Below are 11708 nucleotides of genomic sequence, written 5' to 3'. Positions count from 1 at the left end.
AAAGATATACACCGACAAACTGCGTTACAGTGTCAATAAAAATGTTGTTTGACAAAAAGGAATCTGAAGGAGAAGCAAATGTCACATAATTATATGCTATTATCGCGCGTCTAACAGCAAAGAGGCCAAATTTGTCGCCGCGTGCACATATGGCACGGAAACGCGCCAGAAGCACGTTTAGTTGAGTCAAGCGTTACTGCCAGAAATGTCTGAATACATTCATGGGGCGGTTTTTAAAAAATCATTCATGTGTCAACGATAACCTAACAGCCGTCAAAAGCTCAGTGGCGGTGTCACATTTTTAGACACCGTGTCCATTTCACTGGAGAGACTGAAGCTGAAAACTGCCACGCTAATAGTCCGTGAGAGCAAATTACGCTGTCGCACCTCAGGCCACAAATTACATACTTGTTGATTTTCGGGGCTAATACATATGATTTTATTACAAGACATCTAAACTGCATGCTAAATTGTAGAACTATTAAACATTTGCATTTGTTTGCGAGCTACTGAAGTTGGCCTACATGTGCTGAATTAGCCTCGTGTTGTGTTTCGGTCATCTTTACCCGGAGAGAATTTAGTTTTTTGCCGAAAATGCTAGTTAATGTTATCGCTTTGGATTAAAATAGCAGATTGTGTTCACACGGGGTATAACAGCTAAATAAAATGTGATAATTTGATAAACTTGTTACACTTGTGGTGTTCCCGGTCAGAAAATGACCTCATTATGATATATATAATGATATATATAATATATATATGTTTAATTAGCACAGGTTTTGGATTTCTTTCTGGCAATGGTTGCTCGTAGGAATCAGGATCTGAGTTATCCACCTCCGTTTTTCAGTGAACGTTGCTAAAATTATCTACAAATCATGCTTTTTTCACTCAAAAACAGAGGTGTGTAAGTTCTGGTCAATGAGGCCTACAATCATTCAGTTCTAAAGAGAAATTAAAAACTGTGCTAATTGAATTAAGTCAAGTTGACAAAAAAAAAATATCATACAAGATGTGGTGATAATGTAGCATAAATATGCACTTACGAACATTTTTGAAAGAACGGGAACACCACAGGGTAGGCTAAAGGATTTTCAACGCAATTAAGGATTAATTCAGCAGGTGTCAAATGCAACATGTTCACAGCACCTTTAGAAACACAATACAGATGTCCATTTATAAGAGATGTTTAAAGGTATTCTGATCAGTTTTGACAAATGATTTGAATTGCTTTTCTTTATAAATCTACGCTGAAATACAAATCTATTCATGCATGCCAAATAATTGCATGAAAAGCAAACAACATTCACCCTGGAAAAAAATCACCAATAAAAACCCAAAGTAAGTCTTTGTCATTTGTTCTCCATGGTAAAGGATCCAGCGCGGTGTTTGTGTGTGTGTGCGCGCGGGGGCCCGGGGCCGCTTATGTCCATTTCACCTGCTCAGACGCTTCTAAACTGCATTACTGACTCAATCTCCACGGCTCTTTCATTGCGCGTCCTGCCAGCAGCCTGCCCTCGGCAAACACTCCATTTCCCGGTGTGAGGACACGAATTTGGCCGTCAATTTAAAAGGCTTTGCGCGCTCACACAGAAACAGTAGAGCGCGGCGCCACGGTCCGGCACAGAACTTCTCCTCTTTGATGGATATTGTTTGGGTGACATTTATGTAATAAAATCTAATTGGTCTGTTGCGGGATAGTTTTACTGAATGAAATTACGCGGATGGAGAGCGTTTGGCAAGTGGGGTTCGAGCATTCATCAACGCCATGGCACAAATCAATGCTGTACATCTGAGCAGCGGGACTGTATTTAGTGATGACGAACACCGACAGTCTCCGATTTCTACCGAACGATCGATAACGCAATGAATCCTTCACATTTATCTCAGTGAATCCTTTTTGTAGAAAACACCTACTTTTAACTGACAGGACACGAAATCAAGATTGCAGTATTAAGTTTTTAAATACAGAATATTAAAATTGTCGTTTTGAATATGTGCAAACATGAGATATGTTTAGAATATCCTAAATGTATGCATACGTATATGAAAGAATCATATTATAGTGACAAAACGGAATTCTTAAAACCCTGACTGATATTTCCTTTTGGAAATACAAATCATTTTGCATGCAACATTAGAAAGTAAATTCGAAGTTTGTGAGCAAAAGGGTGCTAATGCAATTCCACATAATGAGAGACGTCTGTAAATAAATTAGCAGCAGCATCTTTCAGCCCCAATAAATGCGCATTTCAGAAATTGGTCTGATGACATTACTGAATAACATGATGAGGCTGTAGTTCGCAGTTTTTTTCTCCCCTGTTCCTAAATGTCAACCAATAGACAGAGATAATGACGGTTCGGTTCAGTCGACCAATGAAAACTTGAGCTGATGAGTTTGGCATGAGCCGCGGAGCGGAAACTCGACAGTTTGACGCGCGGCGCATAGGTGGCGAGACCTGTCAGAGTTCAAACAAGGAAATAGAGAAACAAGGACCGTCATCCAAGACCATGGACAAGACTAAAACTAAGTTTAAGCTATTTTTGCCGCAGTTAACGTGATTTCGTTAGTTTCAACCCGTCATAACCTGCTGCGCAACTAGGAGTCATGGAGCGCGCCGAGCCGAACGAGCCGAAACCGCCATCTAAATCAAATCAGGAACCCATACGATTCGGGATCGACCAGATTCTGGGCTCTTTGGACCAGGAGAGCAGGGTCGGAAACACTGTGGATAACAGCCGCTTGGGAAGCCCATCCAGGGCGAGCGTCGCGCCTCATGTTTCCTTACCCGTCTCTCTGTCTGGAGTCACGGGCGCACTAGAGGACTCCGGGCGGGTGTACGGAGTGAGCGGCACTCTGGTGCCCAGTGGAGTGATTCGGGTTCCGGCGCACAGACCTCTAGCTGCCGCGGTGCCGCCGGCCATGGTGAGCGCCGCACCGGCGCTGTGTTTCCCCTGGATGGACAATAACCGCAGGTTCCCTAAAGACAGACTGCCAGGTAAAAGACAAACATCTCTGAAGATGCTGGAGTTTGTCCACACGATGCAGAGATATCTGGCTGTTGGACCTGTGCAGTTTCGTTTTATTTTTCAAAAAAGCTTTCATCTCCAAAAACTATGGTTGACCTTACAACAAGCTTATCACAATGAAATCGCCATGAAAAACTTCATACAACCTTGATTACAAAAATAACCATATAGTTTTTGTAAATAATGTTAATTATAATTAACTAGTATATATTAGTTGCATTGAATGGTAATGGTGTCGATGCCGATAATTATATAAATTTAAATTAGTATATTTAGGCTACATGCTATAAAACAGATGAATGCACTTCCTTAAACTCACAAACGCACACATGCAAAACATTTTGATTATAAAATAGTCAAAGACTAACAAAAACACATTCAAATTAGGAGCATAAAAAAGTTGGTTGCTGTAATATGTTCAATGTTAATTCAAAATATGAATTCAATGATTAGGCCCAAAAGTACATTTAGGCTGTATCAAATTTCTTCAGGCAAGTCAAAAAATCGTCAACAGAACTTTCAACGTTACATTGTAAGCTACACACTTAAAACATGTAAGCTTCAGTTTTTCAGAGTTCATCACAACGTTTTAAAAGCTATTTTAAGAAAAAACGTGCTTGTTTCTGGACCTAAATTATATGGAAAAAAATTGAGAGAAAACGCTCATTCAGTTTAACTTTAGAAATGAGTGCATCATGTTTTGTTCCTTTAGGGAAAATGTTGATTTAATCATATTTCGTTTCAATCATAGGCTGGATGATAGTTTCAGTGAATCACGTTAGCTACATAAATCTGCAGTATTATTAAAATTAATGAATGTTTAATTAAATTACCTCAAATTCGATTTATGTTTGTCCTGCATGTGGACAAACAGCTGTTTTTGGTAGGGAAAAGATGCACAGCTTGCAAAATATTTTTCGTTATATATCAGCTATTTTACGTGTATCTTGAACAAATAATACAATTTGCCTACAAAGTCCACAAGATCATTTTGTTTTAAACTCTAATAATAAACTATTGGGCTAATTTAGCGGAATTATCCGAGAAATGTGTTTGTTTTCAGAAGATTCATAGGAAAAGAGCATCATTAATGACTCGTGTCCCTCTGTTTCGCAGCTCTCATTCCGTTCACCGTGACCCGGCGGATCGGTCACCCGTATCAGAACCGAACTCCCCCAAAACGGAAAAAGCCCCGCACGTCGTTCTCTCGTGTGCAGATCTGCGAGCTGGAGAAGCGCTTCCACCGGCAGAAGTATCTGGCCAGTGCGGAGCGGGCGGCCCTCGCCAAGAGCCTGAAGATGACGGACGCGCAAGTCAAGACCTGGTTCCAGAACCGACGGACCAAGTGGAGGTGAGACCGGTTTGACCCAAATCTGTTCACCCGAACACTATAGACTTGACTGAAAGATTTCAAAACAGTGCAGACGCTTTTTATTTGATAAACTTGTTGTTTTTTAACGCAAAGTTGGAAAATGTAGAGTAGCTACTTAACGAAGTGCAAACATGTAGTGGCATTTAAAATTGTTTACATTTGAAGTAAATTATTTTACGAAAGTATTTAATTATAGCCTAATGAAATAAATTACATTAAATATATTCTCAGTTATAAATATAGTTCTCAGAAGCGGAAGCTGTCATAATCGGAAACTACAACAAAAACCTTTTTGAGTTCTCATTTGCTTCAATGGCAAAATAAAAAATCAACGAAAGCGTTTCAGATAAAAAAAAAAAAAAGGAGGGATCGATTGCATTGAGCAGAAGAGAGAAAACTGTCAGATTTGACGTCATTCTCTCAGGATTTGTGTTTGAAACACAGTTTTTTGTCATTTAAATCCAAGGTAAGAAAAGTATAGTGTTGTAAATGTACATTAAAAATGAAAATGATCCAGATCTGAGATGTTAATAATTGGGGAAACACACCACAGTCTGTAAAAGGGGTCTATTATTATCATAATTTAATTTAAAATCCACAGATTATTAAATCTGAATTTTATCAAAGGGTCAAATGTTTTGGATTCCCTTACTAACTGTAATCTTACTTAAAAATGTCCAGAAGGCAAACAGCTGAGGAAAGAGAGGCGGGACGTCAGCAAGCCAATCGGATGCTGCTTCAGCTTCAGGCCGACGCCCTCCAGAAGTCCATGAGCGAATCAGTGTCGTCAGATCCTCTATGTGTGCATAACTCCTCCCTCTACGCCCTCCAGAACCTCCAGCCTTGGGCCCAGGAGAGACCAGGTAAAATGGCCCCAACGACCACCGCACTGGCTTAAAAATCTCCAACATGATACTGGAATCAGGACAGTGAGGCTTCAAACTTCAAATCTGAATATTAATCAGGCTTTTTGACTGTTTTTTTTTTTTTTTTTTTTTTTTTGTAAATCTCAAAGCATCTAAGCACTTTTTGTGGGAATAGTGAACTGTAATGTCGTCTGTGAGTTTGTTACGGACACAAAAACTTTCCAAACATGTTCCCATGTAGATGCTGCCTTGGAGAAGTAGGGTAAAACATTCACAGACATTCACAAACGTTCAGCTGTTGATGCACAGATCTGTATATATGAACTGTTGTCTGTGAGAAAGTCTACAATCTATTGTACTTATCGTAATTATTTTGTGCTCTTATGGTGGCGATGCATTACCGACTAATGTTTGTTATTGTCAACGTACTTTCAACCCGGAAAAGCAATGGTGTGTAAATACAGTATAACACTGAACAATCAGCATTATGCATTGAAAATTTTATTGTTAAATAGTTTATACAACATTTCAACAAGAGGATATTTAAGCTTCACGTCTTCTCAATCTGTCTTGTCTGATTGACCGTCTGTCTCTCCGTCCTCGAAAAATAATCGTCCCTGTACTTTATACAATACACAGTTTTTATATAACTCTCTGAGACACTGCCGCTCCAAATTTGATCATTCAGGCCCACTTTGCAGAGTATTAAATATACAATGTGTGTAATAAATCAAATATCATTTATTTTAAACTCATAATGCTGTACCGGCACAGTGATTGTTCAAAAACACATCATAACATGATCAAAAATGAGCCGAAAATGAATAAAAACAGCAGTACTATGGTTTTCAGAGCATAATTGGGTCTGCCAGGACTGTTTGTGATTGTGATTGTGAGAAACACAGGTTTCAACACACTTTTTAACATGATGGCTTATGCTTCCTGGCACAGAAGTATTAGTTCATGTTATTATGATATTTTATATATTTTAAAAAATAATAAAATGATATATAATTATTAATATTTATATATATTTTAATTTTTGAAATATATTTAAATATATTTAAAAAATATCTCCTTAATTTATATATAATTATATAATTCCTAATTTAATTTCCTAATTCTCAACATTGGATGACAATTAAAAAATGATATATATATATATATATATATATATATATATATATATATACATACTGTCATCCAATGCTGAAAATTGAACCGGTAACCTTTTATATATATATATATATATATATATATATATATATATAAATATATATATATTTTACTAAATTAAAAATATTTCCACTATTTTTCAACTCTCATGGGAATTGAATCTGTGACCTTTGGGTTACAAATCCAACTCTCTAACCATTAGGCCACAACTAATATCCCATTTCACTCAGAAATACATTTGATTACGGAGCAGTTGAATTGTGTATGTCATTTATGTTGAGTTGCATTTGTTGAGACAAAGCAAACAGTTATATAAATCTTTTATTTGCTGTCTTTTAATTAATTTCATTCATTTTTTTGCTCTCTTAAATTATGTCACAGTAAGGTGGCATTATGGCTGCATAAAACAGTACTACGTTTTGGCAATTCACAGCTTTCACGCAATAAAAAATAAAACAAAATGATTTTATATTAGTTTAACACAAACAAAAATATAGTGGCTGCTAAAGTTTGCTACGGCACCTGTCAATCAAAGTCACATTTCACCCTACAATCATAAGAAATAAGAATTTGCTGCCTTTATATGTATGCGTATTTGCATAAAATCACTGTAATTCATTAATAAGAACCACATATTGAGGATACTGGGATGAAATGTGACCTGGACGTCAGATCTTCTCCCGATGACACTGACTGACAGACAAACAGACCAATCAGAAAGCAGATATCTGAGTAGGCGGGGGTTAAGAGCAATCACAAGCCAACAGGGGACAAGTGACGAATACTGACTATATCACTAATAATGGACACGAACAGCAAGCAGTGATGGACAGGATGACGAGATGCACGAGCACAAGACAAATACTGTCCAAAACAAACACAGTGTAACACAGACAAGCCGGTTTAATGACTGCTGATTGGTCGGTTCATGAAAAAACCACTGGTTATACTACTGGATTAGCATTTATACCTAAATGACGGACACATAAAATGGTCTTACGATAAGAACTAGTCACAGGTTGAGTGTATCGGATGTTGTTCAGCAAAAAATGTACCTAAAATCCACCATGAACAGGTTAAAATGCATCAGGTATCGGTAATGTATTTTCAAATCCCTCACAGTAGATTCAGTCCCATGGGAAGAGTTCAGCTGGCTTCTACAGGACCTCTTGGAAAACCACTGGGTCTTTAACACAATTACTGACATGCTTTTTTAACTAGTATCTTTTTTGGTTATAGACATATGAATCTCACATTTGCAACAGAACGAGGTCAAACACCAGGGTTTAAAGGACACGTCGGGTTCCCGGCACGTAAATCAAACAGTCGGCATGTTGCCATGGTAACAAGGTGATGTCAAACTGCAACCATGGTGATTGGGGTAAAAGTTGTTCCTCCTTTTTTTTTTGATGGGGTTCAACAGTTCATTGGTTTCTTTCTTCTTGTGGCTCTATATGACATTCTCAAAGAGCTGCAGTGACCGCATGATGTTTTCATCCTGAAGATGAAACAAATGAGAAGAGTAGAAAGGACATTTAATGAGAGACAGAGGTTCAGACAGAGAAAAAGGAACACAAACAAGGTAATAATACTTTAAAAACTATTATGAAGATGAAAAAAAAACAAGTCTGTCTTTAGACTATCAGTGTGTTGCAGTACAAATAACCACCCAATTAGACAAGAAGCAGCCGTTATGTGCAGTTATGTGGTTAAAACACCGCATAGATTATTTCACAAGTGCAGAATTCGTCTCTCTTTCCGGCTCAGCGCGAGCCAACGCGCCAAAGGGCTGTTGGAATTTGGCAGTTGCGTGACGTCACCAAACATTCTAAATCCCATAATGTGGGAGCGTACTCTCAGGGGCACAGAAATTAGAATCCCACATGTGGGACCATACCGCTCAACAGGTTAGGATTCTTACATTTTTCATAAAGAGTATTTCATAAAGCATTTCAGCACTAAAATTAGCTCCTAAATCTGAGAAACGTTAGAAGTAGTGAAGAGGACTCCTAAATCACTAAGACCAAATCACAAAATAATAATAAAAAAACAATACAAAGCATCACAGAAGTTCTAATGGTTTCCACTGTAAAAACGGTTTCCTGTAGTGTGTTTTGGTACATGTTCCATTAGGATTTCGTGGTTTTAACAAGCAAATAATAGAAGGCGACCAATTACCAGTAAAGACCAACGGGCACCATTACAGTTTCCCATTATAACCAGTAAAACCATTACAAATTCTGTGATGGTTCCTGCTGTTTCTTTCGGCAGGGCAAATGGCTGTTGTCCGCAATCTGCGTTGGAATGTAAACATTTCAGAAACAGGCTGCATTTGTTTGCATGTTTTCCCATGCATCTTTTTTGGTTTTGGAGGTTATCCAACTCCATCATTTTCTTTGATTATATTGTTTTCATTAACAAGTTGGGCAAGAAGCTGCTCTTGCATCCAGTTTGGTTTTCTTTTAGAATTGCATGTCTTACCATCAGCCATGATTAATCAACTCTGTTAATTAAAAGGCTGTCTATATGCATATCCGCTAACTTTTTACGAGAAGCACACATGTAAGAGGCTGACAATTAGCTGAACATACAGTATACTTGTTTAATTAATGACACTTAGTCTGCATTTTAAAATCTTTTTTTTTTTATTGTGGCTACATTTTTATTTTTAAACCTTTATTTGAATGTGGCAACATAAGCGCTTTACAAAATTTCTATGAATAAATCTCTGACAGAGACCCCTCCACTATCAGCCAATCACTGTGTGCATAGTTAGTAAGTATGTTGACATTATTCATCGCAACGGGGTCAACCCCGCCCTTACTCTTAGCTTAAAGGAGAAGTCCACTTCCAGAACAACAATTTACAAATAATTTACTCACCCTCTTGTCATCCAAGATGTTCATGTCTTTCTGTCTTCAGTCCTAAAGAAATTATGGTTTTTGAGGAAAGCATTTCAGGATTTTTCTCCATATAATGGACTTCATTGGTGCCCCGATTTTGAACTTCCAAAATGCAGTTTAAATGCGGCTTCAAAGGGCTCTAAACCCAGTTGAGGAAGAAGAAGAGGGTCCTATGTAGCGAAACGATTGGTTATTTTTTTCTAAAAATAAAAACTTTTTAAGCACAAAAGCTAGTGTAGCACAGGCTCTGCGATGTGTGTCCATGATGCTACGGAATAATATTGGGTCGTTCTTGAACGATTCTTTCATTTTTTACGAATCTTTAATGTGACTCTGGAAGAATGAGAAGTTTCGGGAGTGATTCGTTCAGTCGCGCATGCGCAACATCCTATTTGGTTCTGTACTGGAATTAGTTCACCTGTTTCAAGTCTTCAGGTTTTTCAAGTCATTCATTCATCGTATGGGGCTGTCACGTGATGAACAATCGACTCAGCCATGATCAACGTTTGTGTAAGCAGTAGATGTGTTAGGGAAGTAACACGTAACATTTTAATTATACTTTGCTAAAATGAACGAAATGACTCGAAAAAGATTTTTTCATTTTGCTGAATGAGACTCAAAGGTCAGAGTCAGTAAAATGATCCGAACTTCCCATCACTACTACGAATCACGTGTAAGTTCATTGCCTGTGCACCTAGTATGGCGAAAAAGAGGAGGACATCGTTGTACCTTTTTGTTTGTAAACAGTGTTTACAAACTTACTTGCACTTTCTTAGTCTTTGCGTGTTCACTTTGTAAACACTGGGACTGGACCTTTCAACGTGATTCAATAGCGTCGTGAACGCGTATCCCAGAGCCTGTGCTAAACGAGGTTTTGTGCTTAAAAAGTATGAAAAATGTATTTTTCGAAAAAAAAAATGACAGATCGTTTCGCTAGATAAGACCCTTCTTCCTCAGCTGGGATCGTTTAGAGCCCTTTGAAGCTGCATTTAAACTGCATTTTGGAAGTTCAAAATCAGGGCACCAGTGAAGTCCATTATATGGAGAAAAATTCTGAAATGTTTTTCTCAAAAACCATAATTTCTTCACGACTGAAGACAGAAAGACATGAACATATTGGATTAAGAAAATTATTTGTGAATTGTTGTTCTGGATGTGGAGTTCTCCTTTAAGATTTCTCTCTATGTCTTAGTAAAAGTTTGTCTCAGCAGCTTTGTGAATAGGTTTTAAGAGAAATCTCTTACCTAAAAACTTTTACTGCTATTTAGGAGAATTCTTAAATGTTTTGTGGATACGGGCCCTGGTGTTGTGCTGTAAAGAATGTAAATTAAAAAGTAATACTGAACCGAAATAACCAAATAATGAAACGAAAACTTGTTATTTTGGAAAGATTAAAAATTCTAAAAGTGTAAATAAACGTAAACAAATAAAATTAAAACTGTTAGTTTCTAATTTTGGAAATAAAAAGGAAATTAAAAAAAAAAAACTATTTCTAAACAACAAATGAAAGAATATTAAAATGTTTATTTTAGTGATAACAAAAATTTTAAACCAAATCGGGCTCTTTTTTTTCTTAAATTTTTTTCTTAAGAATTAAACTAAATGTAAACAGTTGTTACATCCAGCATAATTACTAGGAGATTTGATTAATATCAATTCTTGGGGTCAAAATTCGATTAAAAATTGTTTCATGATTTTTCAATTTTTAATCACAATTTACGATACAAAAACACACCTGTCTATAGTATGGGTAGTCCTAACTCAAGAAATCAGTGTTTTCTATTAACTATTAACTTCCTAATAAATTCAACCTACCCTAACTGTATTGACCCGGATTATACAGTTTACATGCGCATTGCAGAGCTAGCCAAGACGAAGTTAAAAAGGGTTTGAAGTTAAAAAGTATCTAAATTGTACATTTTTTAGAAAATAACCAATCGTTTTGCTAGATAAGACCCTTCTTCCTTGGCTGGGATTGTTTAGAGCCCTTTGAAGCAGCTTTTAAACTGTATTTTGGAAGTTCAAACTCACAGGCACCATAGAAGTACATTATATGGAGAGAAATCTTGAAATGTTTTCCTCAAGAAACATAATTTCTTTTATGACTGAAGAAAGAAAGACATGAACATCTTGGATGACAAAGGGGTGAGTGCATTATCTGTCAATTTCTATTCCGGAAGTGAACTTCTCTTTTAAATAAAAATGGCAGTTTATAAAAATGAAAGTAAAACCAGAAAACCTAAAAATAAAATCTTATTCAAAAATATTACCAAAACTAAACAAAATATGCTTCAAAGATATTGGACTGGGCATAAAAGAGGAGCTTCATTCATTAACGAAAAGGTAGTTTGGGGTGTCCTATTT

General features: G+C 36.9%; 2 protein-coding genes across 4 annotated transcripts in view; one reads left to right on the top strand and one right to left on the bottom strand.

Moving 5' to 3' along the window:
* The first annotated feature begins 2417 nt into the window (after positions 1 to 2417).
* Positions 2418 to 5398, top strand: LOC127175888 (T-cell leukemia homeobox protein 3). The gene is made up of 3 exons (XM_051127201.1): positions 2418 to 2996; positions 4144 to 4378; positions 5081 to 5398. The coding sequence occupies exons 1-3, from the start codon at positions 2606 to 2608 to the stop codon at positions 5295 to 5297; spliced, it is 843 nt and encodes a 280-aa protein (XP_050983158.1). The 5' UTR covers positions 2418 to 2605; the 3' UTR covers positions 5298 to 5398.
* Positions 5399 to 5749: 351 nt separating this feature from the next.
* The window catches only part of LOC127175889 (Kv channel-interacting protein 1-like), a 72296-nt gene continuing 66337 nt past the window's right edge, over positions 5750 to 11708 (bottom strand). For all 3 annotated transcript variants that reach the window (XM_051127202.1, XM_051127204.1, XM_051127203.1), the window contains exon 8: positions 5750 to 7939. In XM_051127202.1, the coding sequence (XP_050983159.1) occupies positions 7892 to 7939 (48 nt within the window). In that variant the 3' untranslated portion in view covers positions 5750 to 7891. The remainder of the gene's footprint in view (positions 7940 to 11708) is intronic.

This window comes from Labeo rohita, chromosome 14 (genome assembly GCF_022985175.1).
Source record: "Labeo rohita strain BAU-BD-2019 chromosome 14, IGBB_LRoh.1.0, whole genome shotgun sequence".
Classification (NCBI taxonomy): domain Eukaryota; kingdom Metazoa; phylum Chordata; class Actinopteri; order Cypriniformes; family Cyprinidae; genus Labeo; species Labeo rohita.
Note: the sequence above shows the minus strand (reverse complement) of the source record. Positions and strands in the feature narration are given on the sequence as shown.

What these genes read in the sequence shown, in the direction of transcription:
- LOC127175888 (XM_051127201.1), top strand. Translation starts at nt 2,606, where the DNA reads ATGGAGCGCGCCGAGCCGAACGAGCCGAAACCGCCATCTAAATCAAAT. An exon ending in CCCTAAAGACAGACTGCCAG is followed by an intron (nt 2,997 to 4,143) that starts GTAAAAGACAAA and finishes TCTGTTTCGCAG; the next exon opens with CTCTCATTCCGTTCACCGTG. An exon ending in AACCGACGGACCAAGTGGAG is followed by an intron (nt 4,379 to 5,080) that starts GTGAGACCGGTT and finishes AAAAATGTCCAG; the next exon opens with AAGGCAAACAGCTGAGGAAA.